The 22,201-nt window shown below is 42.6% G+C and overlaps 2 protein-coding genes across 4 annotated transcripts in view; both read right to left on the bottom strand.

The window, feature by feature from the left end:
• The window catches only part of EFCAB13 (EF-hand calcium binding domain 13), a 102,907-nt gene extending 96,093 nt beyond the window's left edge, over nt 1–6,814 (bottom strand). The window contains exon 1 of the mRNA XM_070774454.1: nt 5,497–6,814. The gene's annotated coding sequence lies outside the window, so the exon portion shown is untranslated. The remainder of the gene's footprint in view (nt 1–5,496) is intronic.
• A 4,247-nt stretch (nt 6,815–11,061) lies between these two features.
• The window catches only part of ITGB3 (integrin subunit beta 3), a 70,983-nt gene continuing 59,843 nt past the window's right edge, over nt 11,062–22,201 (bottom strand). For all 3 annotated transcript variants that reach the window (XM_070773701.1, XM_019981935.2, XM_019981936.2), the window contains exons 14-15: nt 17,101–17,267; nt 11,062–15,633 (exon numbers count right to left, since the gene is read on the bottom strand). In XM_070773701.1, the coding sequence (XP_070629802.1) occupies nt 15,568–15,633; nt 17,101–17,267 (233 nt within the window). In that variant the 3' untranslated portion in view covers nt 11,062–15,567. The remainder of the gene's footprint in view (nt 15,634–17,100; nt 17,268–22,201) is intronic.

The raw sequence follows: 22,201 nt of genomic DNA, 5'->3' as shown, positions 1-22,201 counted from the left end.
CTGACACTGTTTCCACTGTTTCCCCATCTATTTCCCATTAAGTGATGGGACCAGATTCCATGATCTTAATTTTCTGAATGTTGAGCTTTAAGCCAAATTTTTCAGTCTCCTCTTTCACTTTCATCAAGTAGAGAAATCCAAATTTGAATGGCATGAAAAGCAGAAAGTTCAATAATATTTATTTATTCAAATAAACCCAGTTAAGTAGAATTAACATAGGTAGTAATTGCTAACATTATTTAATATTTACTGTCTATTAAACATTATGATAAACACTTCAACCTGCATTATTTCACTTATTCCTCACGATTACCTTTCAAAGAATTACCATTATCTCTATCTTACAGATGAGGAAAATAAAAACTTAGATCAAATTGTCCAAGATTCCACAGCCAACAAATAGTAGTATCAGATTTTGAATTCAGACAGCCTAACAGCCTGAGGTCTTCAGCATCACACAACACTGACTCTCAAAACAATACTATTGCAAACAAAAAATGTTTTATCCAGTTCCACACTATGTAAATGTGATAACCAACTTTAGAAATTTCCCAAATTTTTCACAATATATTTTAATCATATCTGATCCAAGTGTGTTAGTAGCTCAGTCATGCCCGACTCTTTGTGACCCCATGAACTGTAACCCGCCAGGCTCCTCTGTCCATGGAATTCTGCGGACAAGAATACTTGAGTGGGTAGCCATTCGCTTATCCAGGGGATCTTCCCGACCCAGGGTTCGAGCCCAGGTCTCTTGCATTGCAGGCAGGTTCTATACTGTCTGAGCCACCAACCCAATACTCATATCTGAGTCATGGTTTATTACATTGCTAGATACATTACATTGTTAGTTGCAATTATTAGTGTCTTTTTCATATTGTAAAGTTTAACTGAAGTATTAATATTCAGTATTAGACAGTATTTTCGGAGAAGGCAATGGCAACCCACTCCAGTACTCTTGCCTAGAAAATCCCATGGACAGAGGAGCCTGGTAGGCTGCAGTCCACAGGGTTGCTGAGGGTCAGGCATGACTGAGTGACTTCCCTTTTACTTTTCACTTTCACGCGTTGGAGAAGGAAATGGCAACCCACTCCAGTGTTCTTGCCTGAAGAATCCCAGGGACAGAGGAGCCTAGTGGGTTGCCATCTATGGGGTCGCACAGAGTCGGACACGACTGAAGTGACTTAGCAGCAGCAGCAGACAGTATTTTAAAATATTTCTATAATATGTAATTATAATTACTATTGAATGTGGTATGTCCAAAATTCCTGGAGTTCAAAACGTGTTAAAAATAAAATGAAATCACATTAAAGATATGCATCTCAGAAGACATTAGAGGTTTTATAGGTCTCCCCAGCAAACCACTCTACGTAACCTCTTCTAAAACTTCTCTAACCAGTTCAATCTTCACCTTTAAACTTCTTAGCATAGCACTTACTGTCTTCAGTATTCTTATTGTCTTCATTATTCAAGTTGCATTAATCATTTGCCTTGTATTTTTATTTAATTATCATATGTATTACTCTTACACCAATTAAAGTCTAAATTTCTAAGGAATGGGCTGGTATCTCATCATTCTTTGAATTATTTCTCACAGAACCAAGAACAGTGCTATAAAGGCATTGCAAAAGAAGGAAAGAAAAAAGGGTGGTAGGAAAGAAGGGAGGGAAGGAGAGAAGCAGAGAAGAAGAGAGGGAGGGGAGGAAGGAGGAAAGAAAGAGTGAAAGAACGGAGGGAGAGAAGGAGGGAGGTAGGAAGGGAGAGAGGGAGCAAGGAAGGAATTCAGTCCCTTCTGAGCTTACATACCAAGAACTCTTAGGTCATCAAAGTACTTAATTAAGCAGAGTAAGCATGACAAATAAACTTTGAAAGGAAGAACTGTTTCATATTGATCACATTATCAAAACGTTAGCAGGTCTCAATCTGCTGTATAAACTGGATACCACATAACTCTCTCCAAGCTAAGAGAAAAGTTAGCACAGGAAGTCTCTTCCCCATAACTGTGACAACACAATTGTTTCTCAACTCTTTGAATCTTATGACAGATATGTGAACTTGCAAGGGCAAACCAAGAAAAATTTAAAAAGTTGTATCCCTTTTCTCCAATCCATTCCATCCCTCCGTCCATAAATTCAGCACACATACACTGCACACTTTCTATGTGCACGGCTTTCTTCCAGGCTCTGGGGATACAGCAGTGAACAAAACAGAAAAACAAAAACTGCCCTCACGGAGCTTACATTCTAACCAGGGACAGAAACAATAAAATATATAGCATAATATCTGTGACAAGTACTAAGGGGGAAAATGCAAAACAGTGAGAGGAATATTAAATGCGGTTTTGGGGAAGAGATGCCAAGAGCAGATGTGATAGCCAAGGAAGACCTTACTGAGCAGGAGACTTAAAGAGTACACACCTGAAGGAGTTAAAGTGGGGAGCCAATGCATAACTTAGGGAAGTGCATTTCAGTCAGAGAAAAAAGGAAGTACAAAGGCTCCAAAGCCAGAAGGAGTTTGAATGTTCTGAAATGGTAGGAAGACCCATGAGGCTGAAATACTGCAAAGGGGAAAGAAAGGGGGGAGAGAGGGGATCAGAGTGGTGAAGGAAGGGAGGCAGATCATGAAGGGCTCCTGGATTATAGAAGGAACTTTGGCCTGTACTCTGAGAAGATAGGAAGCCATAGGAGAATTTTGACCAGAGAAATAACATGACCTAAAGTCCTTTCTGAAAGGATCACTCTGGATTCTACAAGAAAATCCAGTGGGTCTTGGGTTCCTGAAAGCCAAGTGAAAAAAAAGTAGTCCAAAAGAAGAATGAGTAATCAGCTGTGACAAATGTTGCCACTAAGTCAAGTAAGATGAGTACTGAATGATTCACTAGGTCCTGTAACATAGAGGACACCAACTACCCTAAGAAAAGCCATCTGGGTGTTATGATAAGGAAATAATACCCTTGGAGTGAGTTGAAGAGAGAATGGGGGACAGAAACAAGAGAAAACTCTAGGAGTTATTCTATAAAGGGAAAGAGAAATGAGGTAGCAACTGAGGGGTAAGCACAGCTATGAGCTTTTAAGATGGGGAAAAACAAAGGTATGTCCATATGCTGATGGAACTAACCTAGCAGAGAAGCAAAAACTGATCATATAGGAGGGGGGAATTACTGGAACAATATTCTCAAGTAGAAGAAAAGAAACAGGATTTAGGACATAAGGGAGGATTTGGCCTTAGCTAAGAACTATTCATAACAATACAAGACAACTTAGAGTAATTGAGCATAATTGCATGTAGAATAGGTGAGTAGATCTGGTAATGGGAGCTTGTGGAAATCATCTGATTGTTTTGGTCTTCTTAGTGAAACAGGAAGCAAGGTAATCAACAGAGAATGAAGATGAGACGGTGAGCTGGAGGTTTGCAGAGAGTGGCGTGGCATTATTATAAAACAGTCATTTAGGAGAGTGGAAGAAGTGAGTATAGCCCAGACACCTCATACCTGTCAGAATGACTATCATCAAAGTTTACAAATAACAAATGTTGGCGAGCATGTGGAGAAAAGGGTACCCAAGTACACTGTTCCTGGGATTGTAAATTGGTACAGCCACTATGGAAAACAATATGAAGTTCCCCACATAAAAATATAACACAATCCAGCAATTCCACTGCTGGGTATGCATCCTAAGAAAATCAAAACACTAATTAATATCATTCCTGTTTTCAAGGTGGAGAACTGAGATTCAGAGTTATTGAGAAATATGCCGATGACACAAAGCAAGTAAACAGTGCAGGCCAGGTCTCCTGGCTCCAAATTGCATGTTCTTTCTCCAAATCATATACCTTGCTGAGACTCAGAAGGCCCTTGGTTATAACTTAATGATGAACGTATTTCAGTATTTATTTCTTTCCTAGTATTCCTTTTTGCACTACAGTTTTAGGGAAAACAATTTGATATGCTTCAATTTTGTAAAAAGAGAAATATAAATATATGAATAGATAAATATACCTATCTGTATTAAAATAAAACTGCTCTTATTTCTGTAAAATATTGTCAATTAAATAAATATTTTAATGGAATTTGGGGGGAGAACACATATGATTAAGGGCTTGGGGGCAGGTAATGTTACATGAAATCACAGAATCCATAACACTGCTAGAATGAACAAACCTTTCCAGTCTAACCCCTTAATTATTCATTACACATGATGAAACTAACACAGAGAGAGATTGATTTGCCCACAGAAAGTACAGAAGAAAATACATACTAGCAAACTTCAGATCTCTGACTCGCAAGTTCATGAATATTGTGTTATTATTTAGCCACTACGTGGTGTCCAACTCATTTGTGAGCCAGGGGCTCTTGCCCACCCAGATATCAAATCCGCATTTCTTGCATCGCCAGGCAGGTTCTTTGCCACTGAGCCACCCGGGAAACCGAAGTCCAGGATAGTTTTACAAAATTCCATTGCTTCTCAGTAAACCAAGAAGCAGAGCTGAGGCAGAAAACAAAGAGATTCTGACTCCGAAAGTCCAAACAAGGCTTAATTTTGTTTCATGCCTTTAGGTTGACATTGGGCTTCCACCGTTGCACCTTCTCCCTTGGTGAATTATCACCATCTTCACAGAGTAACTGGCTGCTTCTAAGGGTGTCAACCCCTCACATAGTACCTTCCACTCTTTCCTTTCACACCGCCCCTCACGAGACGCCTCACTCACTTGCTCACTCTTTCCGTTTTGTTGACGGCACACATCCATTAACTACAATCTTACAACCACGTCACTGCATCTACTGCTACTAACATGAAACTTGTATCAACACCTCCCCCACTATCTGCCTTTGTTTATAACAAACATTAAGTGAAAATCCACTCCATGCAGAACCAAGCGCTAGAGAGGATTCTAACAGGCCCTGCTCTAGTTTACTTCTCTAGGCTGCCGTCTATGGGATCGCACAGAGTCGGACACGACTGAAGCAACTTAGCAGCAGGGATAAAGTAAGCAAATGAGTAGACAAGAAAATCATCCCGCAAGATGGAAACAAGTGCTCCAACGGAGGCCGAACCGTCTGAGAAGAAGCATTAAAGTCCCCCACCACAGTGACTGCCACCCTTCCAGAACCACCACCATTGCTGAGGGGCCGCCGGCTCCGGCCCAGTCATCTCTCACTCTGCACCTTGACTGTCCGGCTCGTCCCTCACTGCCCTTTCTGGAACTTTCGCCCAACTCTGGAACTGTTCTACTTTGTCCCTCACACCACGTGATACTCTTCTCTCCCTCAGCCTCAGAGGCCCTTCCTTCCCATCGCCTCAGCAGGTCTCCTCTCCCCACCTCTGTCACCTGAAGGTCCCACCATCACCCCCTATGACTCCCCAATCTGTCCCCCGTTCCCTCAGCTGTCTGCCCATCCGCACACAGACCCCTCCACCCCGCAGCCCTCGCTCAGCACGACGCTCTAGCTCCGCCTCCCTTCCCGAGGCCCCTTGCAGCGAGGCCCCGCCCCTGGGTCACCTGACAGCGCTCGATGCTCCGCCCACTGAGCCACCTGCGCTGAGCAATCGCGGGACCCAGGCTACCTTGGCTGCCACTGCCGCCGCCACTTTGCAGGGGCTCAGGGGCTCCGGGGCTCCAGGGAGCGGCTGATCGCCGCCGCCTTAGCGCGGACAGGACAGCGCTACGGCCACACCCGTCTGCCCCACCTCACAAGGGCCTGTGACCTTCATAAGGGCCTGTGACCTCACCCGGACAGAGCTCGGCGGCCTGGACAAGAGTGGCGGGGCTCATCTCTGCACACCAAGAGCCTGGATTTCTCCCTCCATCCTGCACGCTCTCTGTTCTTCTGGCAGTTCCGTTCATTTTCTGGTATGCTGTCCCACCCCATCTGGTCCCATTTCAATGTTATCTTCTATCCATCCTTTGAATACCTCCGGCCCTCCCTTTCTGCTAAAATGTTCCATCCAACTTTGCTTCTACTACTTATTAGTGGACAGTGGCTCGAAGCCATTGTCCCACAACCTTCCTGAAGTTTGTTCCAGCCTGCCCTTCAAAGGACTAACCCTGCTTTTGGAAGAGATACTTTGTTTTTCTACGAAAATCAACTTTTTATGCAGGCTGCAGATGATAATTGGTGAAAGAATTGACGCAAGCAGCGTTAGTCCTCTGTTGCTGGCTTTCCTCAGGTAGTCCCTAAAACGTTGTGTAAATCCAATTGGATGAAATTAATCATTTTTAAGTTTTGTTAAACTCTAGTTGTAAATGCCTTCAAGCAAAGAGTGTTTTTAAAAACCAAAAAACCCCACGATTTAAAGTATCTTTCTTTACAAGCATGTAGGTAAAATTGTTCACATTGATCCAACCTGAGCTTTCCATTACTTACATGTGGTGAACATCATGGGCTTTAGAGACAGATCTGTCCAAATTCAAGTCTTACTTATTTACTGTATGCAGTGGGGCAAATTACCCATGCTGTCTAAGCCTCAGTTTTCCCAGGATCATGATAATTCAAAAATGTATGTAGTAGTCAGTATGTTACCATAATTAATTCCTTCAGTGATACTGCTACGCTCATTTATGTCTTAAACTCTGCTCTATAGGCGTTCTTTAGTACTTTTTAAAAAAAAAAATTTACTGGACTATAGTTTCTTTACAGTGTTGTGTTATTGTCTGCTGTACAACAAAATGAGTCAACAGTACCTATACATGTATCCCCACTTTTTTGGATTTTCGTCCCATTTAGGTCACCACAAGAGCATTGAGTAGAGTTGCCTGTGCTGTACAGTATCTTCTCATTGGTTATCTGTTTTATAAATAGTGGTGTATATATGTCAATTCCAACCTCCCAATTCGTCCCACCCTCCCTTTTCCCCCTTGGTGTCCATATGTTTTTTTCCTCTGCGTCTGTGTCTCTATTTCTGCCTTGTAGATAGGTTCATCTGTACCATTTTTCTCATTTCCACATGTATGCATTAATATGTATTTGTTTTTCTGACTTACTTTGCTCTGACAATCGCTAGGTCCATCCACATCTCTGCAAATGGCATAATTTTGTTCCATTTTATGGTTCAAACTGCCATATGTCCCAGCAGTCCCACTCTTGGGCATACACCCAGAGAACACTATAATTTCAAAAGACGCATGCACCCCAGTGTCCATTGTAGCACTAGTTACAATAGCCAGGACATGGAAGCAACCTAAATGTCCATCAGCAGAGGAATGGATAATGATGTGATATATATATATATACACATACAATGGAATATTATTCTTTAGTACTTTTAAAGTATATACAGTTTATCTCTCTAAATAGTCTCTATGTAATCTGAGTGCTGAGACCATGTTTTTTTATTTTTGTAAACTCTGCATTCCCTACTTCCCCACCACCCACATTGTTTACAGTCATCTGTGTTAATGACTCATCCCATTTTCCACTTATTCATAAAGATTCAATTTCTAATTTGTAAGAATTGCAATGGCTTCAATCTGTATGCTGATCCACAGACTGTGACTATTTTAAAAATCTTGAACACTTGTAGGTTTTTTAGCATTGAATCTATTGATGAGCTAGTTAGATACTGTATTAGTCAGTTTCATAGACTTCAAATAGCACCAAGTATATATTAGGATTAGATTCCTTTGCCAGTAACAGAAAATCCCTGAATAATAGTTGACTAAGCAAGACAAAAATCACTGTGGATGGTGACTGCAGCCAAAAATTAAAAGACACTTGCTCCTTGGAAGAAAAGCTATGACCAACCTAGACAGCATATTAAAAAGCAGAGATTACTTTGCTGACAAAGGTTCATATATATAGTCAAAGCTATGGTTTTTCCAGTAATGTATGGATGTGAGAGTTGCACCATAAAGAAGGCTGAGTACCCAAGAATCGATGCTTTTGAACTATGGTGCTGGAGAAGATTCTTGAGAGTCCCTTGGACAGCAAGGAGATCAAACCAGTTAATCCAAAAGGAAATCAACCCTGAATATTCATTGGAAGGGCTGATGCTGAAACTAAAGCTCCAGTGCTTTGACCACCTGATTCAAGGAGTCAACTCATTGAAAAAGACCATGATGCTGGGAAAGATTGAGGGCAGAAGGAGAAGGGGGAAACAGAGGATGAGATGGTTGGATGGTACCATCGACTCAATGAACATGAGTTTGAGCAAATGCCAGGAGATAGTGAAGGACAGGGAAGCCTGTGAGCTGCAGTTCATGGGGTTGCAGAGAGTCGGACATGACTGAGCAACTGAACAATAACAACTGACAGCCTAGAGGGTAAAACATCGAGCCATGGAGAATTGTTCTGAGGCCTTGAAGGTGGGTCTGCAGACCTGTACCTGAATGAATTTCAGAATTGCTATGAACATCTGTGCATCTCCTCTTTTCTGCCTGTTGGAACAGGAGTGACTGTAGCAGTTATCCCACCTGTCCCACCATTTTACATTGGTTGTTGTATGAAGGAAGCATATAGCTTTTTTGTTTAGTTCACAGGACTTCAGACTGAGAAGTATTGTACTCAAGTATATAAGGAATTCACCCAAGAAGCCTATCTGCCCCTAGAGGTATTTAAAGGCTAAGACTCTGGACTTGAACTGATGCTTGTTAGTTTGCAACCTTGAGGGTGTCCCAGGTGAAATCTGAAACCAGCTGTCTTACATGAAGAGTAGGGAGAGACCAAAGAAAGAGGCAGACCATTCCACCTTGGTAGATGGAAAGTTTAATAAGCAAGGGAACTTACATACAAGACAAGTAGGTCTCTGCACCCACCTGCCAGAACCTTAAAAATTTATCACATGAAAAGTAGCATATTCACTGGTTCTGGAGATTAAGATAAGGATATTTTTGGCTGGGGGGGTGGGAGTGGTCATAGGCAATGGTTTTGTCTACCACAGTACTCTTCTGTTCAAGAAGTGGCATCTAGGGACTTCGGGAAGCTAAATTCACATGCCACAAAGCAACTAAGCTTGCCCCTGCAACTACAGAGTTGCATGTGCTAAGTCGCTTCAGTCATGTCTGACTCTTTGTGACCCTATGGACTGTAGCCCACCAGGCTCCTCTGTCCATGGGGATTCTCCAGGCAAGAATACTGCAGTGGGCTGCCATGCCCTCTTCCAGGGATCTTCCCAACCCAGGGATCAAGCCTTCCCAACCCAGGGATGTCTCCAGCACTATCGGGCAGGTTCTTTACCACCAGCACCACCTGGAGTTCACGTACAACAGAAGATCCCACATCACACAGCAAGGATGCCACATACTGCAACTAAGACCCAATGCAGCCAAATAAGTAAATAAAGAAGTGGCATCTACTTCCCTCCACTTGAACGTGGGCTAGATTTAGTAAGCTATTTATAATGAAGAGTACGGCAGAAGTGATTATGTGACATTTACAAAGAGAGGGTAATAAAAGACACTGCAGCTTTCTCCATGCTTTCTCTTGGATTACTCACTTGGGAAGAAGCCAGATGGCATGTCTTGTGAACCCTCAAGCAGTCCTATGGAAATGTCCTATTGTTAATAGCCAGTATGGAACCGATGCCTCCTGCCAACAGCCATGTGAATAAGCCATCTTGGAAATGGATCCTGCAGCCCCTTTGAGTCTTCAGTTGACTGTAGCTCTGGCCAACAGCTTGACTACAACCTCAAGAGAGACTCTGAGCAAGAACCACCCAGCTAAGCCATTCTTAAATTCCTGAACACAGAACTTTAACGTAATGTTTGTTGTTTTACACTGCTAAAATCGTGTGGTCATTTGTTATGCAACAACAGATAACTAATATAATCCCTAGGTCACATCTTGATCCATGATGTCTGGTTAGAGTCTTGCTATCATCTGTACGTATCAGCCTGCAGGAAGAAGGAAGAGAAGAAAGGCACGCTCCCTCCCTTAAACAGCACTTGCTGAAAGTTGTGTGTACCCCCTTCATTAACATCTCACTGCCAAAGAGATGACCATTGCACACCCAGCTGTATTTTTTGTGAGCAACCATGTGCCTGACTAAAAATTAAGAATCCTAATACAATGTGAGAATGGTGATAACAGATAACGGGCACAAGTAGCAATCTCTGTCACAATGGATGATTACAAGGGTCAGGAAAAGTAAAGTCTAGCATATATCCGTCAACATTTTTCCTATTACTTAACAAAGTATTTCCATCAGCCAACAAATGATTTTTATACAGGCATCACTCTGACCTCTCTAAAGAATCATGCCAATGGAGTGAGTCACAAGAAAATCCAACTGATATATTGGGTAAAACACAGTGAATTGTAAAACTTTTTCCTTTCAAAGTTCTTTTCAGGGATACTCCTAGAGAATAATTTACAATGGTGGTTTTGCCTAAGGGCTCTTAAATCTCCTAAATGTTGCTCTCTAGACATTGGGTTGGCTAAAAATTTTGTTTGGACTTTTCCATAAGATGTTATGGAAAAAGCTGAATGAACATATTGGTCAACCCAATATTTATATTCTTCATTCCTTAATGTATTGTCAGAAAATATAGAGCTAACAAAAAATATTTTCTCTATGTAAGAGGCTGGAGACATCACTATGACATTAGGAACTGCAAGGAACACCATCATGTTCCTGATCTATAATTTTCCTTTCACATACAATCCATTCTTGGATACCCACAGTAGTGGATTTTTAAAATTTTATTTAACAATATGGTCAACCCCAATGAAAACATTTAAAACTGCCTCCTTGTGCGCATTAGTCAAACTAAAACAAATTAGGGAAACATATATCCAGATATACATTACAAAACCAAAGAGAAATTAGTTTCAAGTATTAAATGGCTTACTGCAAACATATATTATTGTTTCCTTACATCATTGTGAAAAATGAGGGTATTGTAATTCCAAGACAATCTGCTTGTGATTGGTCCCAGTGGTCATTAGATGGCTATTATCAAATAATTCAGGCTACAGAGGTCAAGGCTTATAGATATGATTTGACATATTGCTACCCAGTTCATTTTCACATCAAGTCCTCCATTTTCACCCAGATACTTAGTCATCAGTTAGCATGACATAAATAAAACACAGTGAATCTTACAAAATTTCACCATAAAAGGACTCAGTCTGAGTTCACATAATCTTTTAATGATGTCATGTACTGCATTGTGCTTTTTTTTTCAAGTAAGGAATGTAAAACTCAAAGGCAAGGATTATAAGTGTTCTGTAAAGTATTTCAATGCCACACTCTCAGTGCTCAGTAAATTTTAAATAGCGAAAAATAAAGTTACAAGTTCTAAAGTCTTATTCTGACATCCTAGAGTATGATAATATTAATATTTAAGATTTTGATCCTGTCACCTATAAACAAATGCTGTAAGAGTATTCTATTTTTAAATTTACTTATTTTTAATTGAGGGATAATTACTTTACAATACTGTGTGTGTTTCTGCCATACATCAACATGATCAGCCATAGGTATATGTAAGAGTATCTTCTTGTTTCAGCTTGGTACACGAAAGGTTTTCTTTGATGCCTGCCAAGTATTCTGTTAGCTGTTTTTCCCTCTGAGATTCTGATCTATTACTTCTTTTAGTTTTTCATGGGAATTTGTGGCTGTGAGTGAACAAGCCTGTGACTATTTAACTTGGAAAATGGACTGAAAGTAGACTTTCGTTTTCTGTGAGTACATACTTGGTTTTCTTAATCTATCAGCCAAGGTATGTTCTTAATCTTTTAGCAGCAGAGCTGACTTATTGTAAATTTCTTTCTAAGCCAGAAAAGGCCTAAGTATGTGATTCCTTAAAACAGTAGTTCTCAAACTTGACCATGCAACAGAATCACCACAGGGATTACCTCTTCTGGTCCTAGGGCTGACACTTTGAGATCCATTGTCTTAAAGCTGGGCATTTACATGGTCCTGTAAATAATTTGCCATTAAGCCTTTACTTTACTAATTTATGCCTCCAGCAAACAAAACCTAAATTGACAGTCCCTTCTGTTGAAGTTATACAAGGTTCTAAGAAATCCCCAATTAAAAAAAAAAAATCCCCCCAAAAAAACCCCAAAACCAAAAAACTCTCTTAGACCAGTAAAAACCTACTCATTTTGAAAATGTGATTCACATCTAAACAAAAGCTCTAGATTCGGAAACTAACTTCAGTTCCTGGAGTCATCGTCATTCTGTTACATTTGGAAACATGTTTGCTCTAAAATAATCATTTGTGAGGCAATGTCACTTTATTCACCCAAAGGAAACAGAAATAACAGCACAGGAAGCGCTGAGGAGCCTTAGGCCAATTCTTTTTGGAAAGCACATTTAATTCACTGTTGCACAATTCAGACAGAGGAGGTGGTTAGAAAGTCAGGAAGGCATTTAGGTCAACCAGGAATACTTAACAAAGAGAAATATCTTGAAATCATGGATGGTCTAGGAATATCTGAGAGGTAAAGAACTTGACTCCTTAGGTGACAACTTGTCAGCAATGTTCAAAGTTTCCCATTTTTGTCCACAGACCCTGAGATTGAACGTAAAATATCTCCAAAAGAGCTCAGAACAAATAACTTCTTTGGGCTGTGTTTTCTGATACTAAAATACTATTTAGGGGTTCACCCTGCTGCTCTTGCTGCTAAGTCGCTTCAGTCGTGTCCGATTCTGTGTCACCCTATTTCCCCCTGACGTCAAAACTGACTGCTATTTGCTAGCTCATGAAAACAGCTATGGTTTCTCCCCACATACAAATGTACTGATCTTCAAAGCCTGTAAGCCTTATTCCAGAAGCTCAGAAAGATTCCTACTAATTTTTTCCTCCTTAGAATACAGTTTTCTCCTCCTTTGGTACCGTTTCTTCATATAAACCATCTTATTTAAAGAAAATGACTGCCACGTCAATGGAGTCATTTCTCAGGAGCCAACAGTTAGAATTAGATTCTAAACTTCCTGGATTTATAATCGTCTCTTCCCATTTATCCCTCTACAACATTACCATTTCCTACGGGAAGGAGTAATCCATGAGTGACACGGGGCTCAGATATCTGCCCCATTCTTAGGAATGGATACAGAACACACATTTCAGCTAGTTTCTTATGGATTCCTCTTCCCCAATACATGGATTAAACCATGTGCAAAGTGAAAAAAGAAATAATAACTAAGTGGAGTTTTAAGTGCTGTATCAGGAGATGTAACTGCTAACAAAAGTTGGAAAAGGGTGTTCTCAGAGAAGGTAGAATAAGGCTTTTTTCGTTGAGAAAGGTGATATGGGATGCCACCTGCTCTTGCCAGAGCCAGATCTCCCAAATGAAAAAACAAACAGTATCAACATCCCACAGAATCTTGACTGCCTATTTGATGCCACAGTAAGTCCCAGCATTATGGAATGTGGATACTGACAGAGACCTCCTAGATTGGCTAGGCCAAATCCATCATTTTTCAAACTAGAAAACTGAGCCCCAGGGAGAAGACTTGCCTTAATTAAGGTTAAAGCTCCTTAGCTGCAACACTGAGGTCAGGACCTAGATTTTCTGATCATCAGACCCCTGTTTTTATAGGCCCTTCCCTTTTTCTCAGGGAATGGTGGTGGTGGTTAATGTGGAACAAATGTAAACACTGATGGAGCAACTGCTTTTGCTGCTGCTGCTGCTAAGTCACTTCAGTTGTGTCCGACTCTGTGCGACCCCATAGACAGCAGCCCACCAGGCTCCCCCGTACCTGGGATTCTTAAGGCAAGCACACTGGAGTGGGTTGCCATTTCCTTCTCCAATGCGTGAAAGTGAAAAGTGAAAGTGAAGTCACTCAGTCGTGTCCAACTCTTAGCGACCCCATGGACTGCAGCCTACCAGGCTCCTCCATCCTTGGGATTTTCCAGGCAAAAGTACTGGAGTGGGGTGCCATTGCCTTCTCCAACTTCTTTTGCTAGGGGAAAAAAAAAAGCACAGCCCATTTTCCTCCTCCTCCTTGGGAGAGGTCCAGCATATCCATGTGTCTAACCCTGCAGGCTCCCAGAATGAGAGAGCCCTTTCAGACCCAGCAACGGGGTAGCGACTTCTTATGAATGATGCCAAGTGGGAGTGTCTGCACCCAGCTCAAGTCGATATGGCTTTTCATCATTTTCTTCCTCATCATCAAATAAAATTACAAATATAATGCAAGTGTGTTTATATTTTTGCTCCTTTAGATTCAGCAAGCCTCGTCCTGATTTCAGGTGTCTCGATGAGAAAAACAAAACTCCACTTGTGGCCTCTCAAATTAAAGACTGAGTTCAAATGAGGTTGCCCAGCCCAGAGGAGGATGGCGCACATGTGCCGATACACCTGGCCCATCCTTCCACCCTGGCACGTGTGCCCAGCAGACTCAGTCCCATGGGAATGATTCCTTCACAAGACACCCAAGAGGTAGATACATGCAGTCAGCCCCATGGGTGGGTATAGCACACAGAAGCACAAAATTGGGTGTGTGGAGGTGCCTTGAACATGGGACAGAAGGCCTGAAGGGTGGGGCCAGACCTCTGACTCTAACCATAGCACTCTCCCTGGAAGGAAAAGCCTTTGGTCATGAGGGAAATTCCCAGTATGTGTGCGAGCGTACATGCTTGGTCACTTCAGTTGTGTCTGACTCCATGACCCCATGAACTGTAGGATGCCAGACTTCTCTGTCCATGGGATTCTTCAGGCAAGAATCCTGGAGTGGATTGCCATACCCACCTCCAAGGGATCTTCCTGACCCAGGGATTGAACCCATGCCTTCTGCATCTCCTGCATTGCAGGTGGATCCCTTACCCACTGGGCCACCTGGGAAGCCCCTCCTAGTACATAGCAAATGTCTATAAGCAGTGAAAAGATGGGATGGGAGCCAAAGAAGTGATGCTGGCTAAGGGTGACACACAACTTCTAAAGGAACCTCTAGGGTAGAGCTGCCAATAAGGCAAATCAGAAGGGTTATGATCATGAATGGGGGAGCCCGGGCACTTTAACCCCAGGTTATGCATGTCCCTGCCCCCCACCACCAGCCTTTCTCCCAATAGATCAAAGACTAGACAGCAAGGACTTCCCTTAGTAGAGAACTCTGCTGGGTTGAGGTGACAGCAAAGACAGGCAGGCCTGATGGTCCAGCTTTCCCCTAACGTCTCCCTCAGCCTGAGGGAAGGGACAGGAGACGGAGGCTCGAGTGACACAACAAGGCCTCAAGACCCAGCAGCTCCCACCAGAGCTGCTCAGAGTCAGGCCTGAGAACCAGAAATACAGGGTAAACCAAGGTCCCTGTCTCTGGAACGAGAGTCCTCGGCCCTGCCCTCCTCTTCAAGAGACTGTCCTGAGAAGGAAAGTTGGCTTCCCACTGAGGTAATAAAGAACACCTGCTCAGCGATGTAGGTCACCCTCAGGTTAAGCAGGAAAACTCCCTGAAGGAAGGAGGCCTTCTGAGGACAAAGACTGAGGAGCTTCGCTCATCTGGGACACAGGTTTTAAATTATACACTCCCCCACACGTATCACACACACACACAGACCCACAATCTTCCAACCCACCCCACTCCAAGCCCTCAATCCCGCCCCACAGGTATTGCCCCCTGTAAACATAAGAGCAGAGACGTCCACAATCCTGGGACAGTCCGAGAGCGATCCTGGGATGACTGCTCGTTAAGTGCCCCTGTAGGTGATGTTGGTGAAGGTGGATGTAGCCTCTTTATACAGTGGGTTGTTGGCCTGCAGAGAGAACAGAAAAGTGTCTTACAGCAGATTCCTCAATTCTTGCCTATCCTGGGGGTTTACTTGTTATCTGAGAAGTTTACCCACAACACTCTTCTCTGACATACTATCGATGAACAGTGTGATGCTTGTAATACTCATACATTTGCTCTTACAGAGGGAATGGGTAGGAAATAAGAGGAGAGAGAAAATGGCATGCCATCCTTCCACCATTCCTGAGGGGTTAATTCAGCCCATCACTCTTGGGGATCCCAAAACCCTTCAAGATTAGCTTTTAGCCAATATCTGTTTCCTCCTCCTCTTCTGAACTCTCTTTCTCCCTTTTGCCTGCCTTTTTTTCTTTGTTGTTACTGTGATAGGGGGCGCAGGCAGAGAAATAGGTGTAGCAGGTGATGGTCAGAATACAGAGGACCACTTTTGCTCAAATGATTCTTAATCTGTTCTCATCTTATCCCTAAAGCCTTGCCCACAAACTGTCACATTATCAGGAAAGAGACCCTCACTAGGTTTCCCAAACTATTTTCTAAAAGCGACAAATCCCACTAGGTCTGATAGTCCTTAGTGGTAGGTAGCCTCAAGAAACACAACACATTCTCATGTGCCTCAGAGAGTCAGGATTTCTACACTGTCTGAACAGAAACATCTCAACTTCTTGGAATCCTTGAGTTCAAAGGCCTGAGGTCACCATCAGATGGGAACAAACTTTCAATCTAACCTCGGATATTCAGTGAAGTCATTCACTTGGAAATCCAGGAAAAAGTTAAAATGTGGACCATGAGCCAAAGGAGAGTAAGCTTAAGTATATAGAAATTTCTCAATTAAAAGCTTGTTTGGTTAAATTCAATCAGGGTAAACTGCAGGGAGCATTCTTTTAAGAGGCTGATACAAAAAGTAATTTCTATCATAACCTAGTTCCCTCCCATAATCAAGGAAGCTGCTAAATTTCTCTGTATTCAGTTTCTTTATCTATAAAATGGGAATAATAATGTTATCTATCACATAGGGCTGTTACAGGAAGGAAATAACACACAAAAAGCATTTAGGACAGTTCCTGGTACATGGTAAATCTTCAGCAAATGTTGGTTGTTATCATTTGTTTCTGTTTATGTTTAATGCTTTTGACTTCATCAGTATATAGTGGACTCCTATATGTCCTCAATGTAGGGTTCTCAAGTCTGTCTTATCTTACTCCAAGAGTAAGTTTTCTTTTCCCTGCTTCCAGGGCAGAGCTGAGCCCTATCTGTGCTCAGCTGGTACTCACTGATGTCATAGAGAAAGAATCAGATGGTTTCCAGGGAGCATAATGACAATAGGAGAGTTAGTCCATCTCCCAACTTCCAGAAAAAGGCTAATTGGGAAACTATGATGCCGGCTGAACCTGGCCTTCCCTAAATAAGCATCTACTACTTCCACTTCAGACTCTTGAACCAACAACTTAAGAAAATGCCCAGCCCGGCCTCTTACAGTGTCCCATTTGGCTCTGGCTCTCTCTTCTTCAAATTTAGCAAACTCCTTCCGGTCATGGATGGTGATGAGGAGCTTCCAGATGAGCAGAGTCGCAAGGCCGATGAGCAGAATGGCCCCCATCACGGATAGCAAGACCACCAGGATGTCAGGGCCCTTGGGACACTCTATCAGGAGAGAGCACAGAGCAGGGTGGTTGGGAATGGAGCAGGAATCATTTGAATTGGTTACAAATAAGATCTTCTCAACAAAAGAATATAGTACTGGAGCATTCTCCAAAGGAAACAGAACTTACAAAATAAGCCTATTAATTTTTAAAAGGAGGGGGTTAAAATCCTTAGAGCAGCAATCATCTGTCCTGAGTGGTTTAAATCAAAGTTCATTAGCTGGTCATTCACAAGCAGAGTCTAGCCTACTTGGTGAGAGTTCACACAAATGTTCATTAAAAATTTGATTTGGGGAGTTTCCTGGTGGTTCAGTGGTGGTTAAGGCTCCAGGCTCCCAATGCTGAAGCCCAGGGTCGATTCCCAACCAGGGAACTAGATCCCATATGCTGCAACTAGGAGTTCGCAAGCCACAACTAAAGATCCCACAGGTTGCAGTGAAGACCTGGCGCAGCCAAATAAAGAAAACGTTTGATATTGCTGGCAACATTAATCCAGGAGACTCTCCCCCTAAAATTTCAGATGATTCTTCTCTTCAGGAAAAAAAAAAACGTCAAAAGATCCAGAAACACTGAACTTAGTCTTTTATAGGGTTTCAAACAGCTAGGGCTGAGGAATAGCTGCCCCTTTCAGTCAGAACACACTTTTTTTAGCTTGCCAGACTCCTCACCACTCTTTCTTTTCTGCACTAAACAGAGGCGAAGTGTGACTTGTCACTGAGTCTGTGCCCCTGTGGACTCTGGAGCCAGACTGCCTGGGAGTAAATCCTGGCTATGTGACCTTTGATAAATGATTTCACCTTTCTGGCTGGCTGTTTTCCATTTCTCCATCTCTAACAGTAATAGCCCTGATTTCAAAAATGTATTATGAGTAATAGTTAAGGAATAATTAAGGACTTTTCTGGTGGTACAGTGGATAAGAATACACTTGCCAATGCAGGCAACACGAGTTTGATCCCAAGTCCAAGAAGATTCCACACGCGTGGGCAACTAAAAAGTGCACGCACCACAACTACTGGGCCTGCACGCCCAGAGCCTGTGCTCAGCAAGAAGCCACCACAGTGAGAAGCCCAAACACTGCAACTGGAGAGCAGCCCCCACTCGCCGCAGCTGGAGAAAGCCCGTGCACAGCAGTGAAGACCCGTCCAGTGTAGCCAAAATACATAAAACAAAAATTTGTTTAATCTTAAAAAAGGAATAATTAAATATATTTAAGGAACTCAGAACAGTGCCTAGCACAAAGTCAGAGCTCAATAAATATCAGCTACTGTTATTACTGGTATCCCTGTTATCCGAGGCTGTTTTCCCTAATTTATTTACCCAGCTCCTCCTTGAGTTTGAGCTGGGTATCTGAGTTAGTTACCCTAGTTCAGATATTACAACCCCTGTGGGCTGGGAACCTGATGACCTTTTTAACATACTTTGAAACTAGGAGGTCTGCCAACCAAGACAATATTTTGGGTTTCTTCCCAAAATATTTAGTCATCTAAAATCCTCACCCTGTTGAGAACCAACTTCCTGTTCAACCCCAGTCAACAACCAACATAATCAGAGGTGCGACATCAGCCCTCTGAGGGCCAAGTTGAGTATGCTCTGAACAGCTCCGTTCCCATAAACCACAGACGTCTGATGAGTGACCTCACTCCAGTAACTTCTCGGGTGTTATATAATTAGGTGTTTGCATATCTGAGTATTGATGGGTCTAAAGAGATGTCACACCTACTTTCCACACTGTCTCCCACCTTCTTCTCTAAACATACACACTATGCTCACCACACATGACCCAAAAACAACCACCACCACAACCCAAGCTGGCTATTTCCTATCCCACCAAATTACAACCTGTCTATAATTAAAGGAATGTCTGGAAAGAGGCTATGAGATCCCAATGTCTGAGTTCCCAGGGATGAAGGGTCCCAGTTCTTCTGGGAAAAGCAGTTATGAATTCTCTGGAAGACTGAGGTAGGGCTGACCCTCAAACCTCAAAGTGGAATCGCTTCAACTTTACATGTCAGTATGGTCAGGACAGGTAGAAAGCCAGATCTTCAGGGGAAAAATTAAACCTGTTAACTATCTGTCCTAAAAGGGGTGGACGGCAGGTTTCCTGGAAATAGATACAAGACCAGGTGGTCTCTGAAGTGCCTCCCCAGCCACAGTGATGATGACCCATGATGGATGATGACCTAAAGTCAGGGACGACTGGGGAGGGTTAGCAGAATTGACAAAAGTACAGGAAGTCCAGTTAAATTAGAATTTCCGATAAAAAATAACTTTTTAAGTATGTACCACATCTTGCATAGGACATATTGTACTTTTTTATTGAAGTATAATTACAAAGTTGTGTTAGTTTCTGCTGTACAACAAAGTGAAATCAACTATATGTATACATATATCCCCTCCCTCTTGGCTCTCCCTTCCACACAACCCACATCTCAACCCTCAGGTCATCTCAGAGCACCAAGCTGAGCTCCCTGTGCTACGCAGCAGCTTCCTACTAGCTATCCATTTTACGCCTAGTCATGTATATATTAATATGTCAATCCTAGTCTCCCAATTCGTCTCACCCTCCCCTTCCCCCTCATGTCCACATGTCCAGTCTCTGAGTCTCTATTCCTGTCCTGGAAATAGGTTCATCTGGACCACTTTTCTAGATTCTACATACATGTGTTCATATACAATATTTGTTTTTCTCTTTCTGACTTTCTTCACTCTATATGACAGACTCTAGGTCCATCCATATCCCTACAAATGACCCAATTTCATTCCTTTCTGTGGCTGAGTAATATTCCATTGTACATATGTACCATATCTTCTCCCTGAGAAAACTGTAATTCAAATGGACACATGTCCCCCAGTGCTCACTGAAGCACTATTTTCAATAGACAGGACATGGGAACAACCTAAATGTCCAGTGGCAGACATACTATATTTTATCAGACAACCCTATCTGGAAGCAATGAGGGCCCAGCTCAAAGGAGATCATTCCCTGACCACTTGGCTAATGTCAACTCTTTAGTGGTTCCCTCTTCAGGGCCCCGTAGTGGCTCAGCCCTTCAAAGAGAACATCTGCAAGGGCAAGAGTTAGGGAAGCAAATGAGAATAATCTCCTCCTAGACTGCAGGCCCCAGATGCTACCTCTTACTCAAAACCAGAGCCCCTGAAAATGATTGGAGCCCAGGGTTAGAGGAGAGGCAGAACTTGAAATTCAAGGCAACAAGCTAAGAAATGTAGGTCTCGAGACCTGTCTCTGAATGTGAAAGAAGGGCTATACTGGCAGTAAGCCTAAAAAGTTACCCTCCACTCTGTTAACCAGTAATGTGTCACCATCCCAGTTATCATCATCTTTGTTTCCCAGGACTCCAGGCAATAGTTTTCAGTCTCAGAATACCAGGTCAAATGATTTTTGTGAGTGCTACAGGAGGAGCACCAGCCAGATTGTTATAACAAAGAGATGCTGCTGCTGCTGCTAAGTCGCTTCAGTCGTGTCCGACTCTCTGCAACCCCATAGACGGCAGCCCACCAGGCTCCCCTGTCCCTGGGATTCTCCAGGCAAGAACACTGGAGTGGGTTGCCATTTCCTTCTCCAATGCATAAAAGTGAAAAGTAAAAGTGAAGTCGCTCAGTCGTGTCTGACTCTTCGAGACCCCATGGACTGCAGCCTACCAGGCTCCTCCATCCATGGGATTTTCCAGGCAAGAGTACTGGAGTGGGGTGCCATTGCCTTCTCCAAACAAAGAGATGAGGTAATGTTAAACCCCAAAGCAAGAGCACACTACATTTTTGAGATGAGAAGGGACACAAGTACAGATAGGGTGGGTGTGGAAAAATCCATTTAACCTGTTAACACAGGTGGATGAGAAAGTACGAGAAAGACATGCTGAAACTAACCTATGTCTGCTTCCCCAGAGGTAGTGGGTTGGCCAAAAAGTTCATTTGGATTTTTCCATACCATCCTATGGGAAATCCTGAATGAATTTTTTGGCCAACCCAGTACATACCCAGATTCTTTCCTCTCCACTTCCCCATATCAGTGTTCCCTTGAGTCACAAAATAAAACTAAGGTGATACCCTTTGTCTTCTCCCTTAAAAAGGATGAGAGCCCTGGAGAGACTGATAAACAATATCACAAATGGGGACCCCATGCTCTCCTCTACCCATGGGGAGGACAGCACCCCCAGTGACATAGATGCAGCCCTTTTCCCACTTTCAACCGCTCCTGTCTTTAAGCAGCCAAAATTCTCCCAACAGATATTAAGATGTATTTGAGTCTGCCTGTCTCCTGGGCATAATCCATCCTATGCATTCATTCAAAAACTGCGTATGAAGTATCTTCTCTGTAAATAACTGAGCCAGGTATAGAGATATTATAACAATAGATAAGACAGACATAATTCCTGTGTTCATAGTCACCTGAAGAAGATAGGAGATTAAAGAAGCAATTTTTTTCTTTGAGGTTTGTGGGATCTTAATTTCCCAACCAGGGACCGAACCTGGGCCCCTGGAAGTGGAAGCACAGAGTTTTAACCACTGGACCACCAGGGAATTCCCTAAAGAAGCAATATAACAACTTAGCTGGTCTAAAGGAAGCACAGAGACCCAATGCAGGGGGGTACAAGTTCGATGCCTGGTCGGGGAGCCAAGATCCCACATGCCTTGTAGCTAAAAAAACAAAACATAAAACAGAAGTAATATTGTAGCAAATTCAATCAAGACTTTCAAAATGGTCCACACCAAAAAAAAACTTTAAAAAAAGCGGGGGTGGTGGGGAAGCACAACTGCTCAGAAAATCAAAGATGTGTACCAAATCTAATCATCATAATGGATGCTGGAGGTCTGAAATGGCTCATCTGGGAAGTGGTATGTCTAAAACATCGGGGAATATATTGCAATTACCAGGAGCACTAACAAGGAGCAGAGAGGCATTGGCTTGTAGAAGTA

The sequence above is a fragment of the Bos indicus genome, chromosome 19, assembly GCF_029378745.1.
Source record: "Bos indicus isolate NIAB-ARS_2022 breed Sahiwal x Tharparkar chromosome 19, NIAB-ARS_B.indTharparkar_mat_pri_1.0, whole genome shotgun sequence".
NCBI lineage: Eukaryota > Metazoa > Chordata > Mammalia > Artiodactyla > Bovidae > Bos > Bos indicus.
The sequence above is the reverse complement of the archived record's forward strand: the minus strand, read 5'-3'. Positions and strand labels throughout refer to the sequence as shown.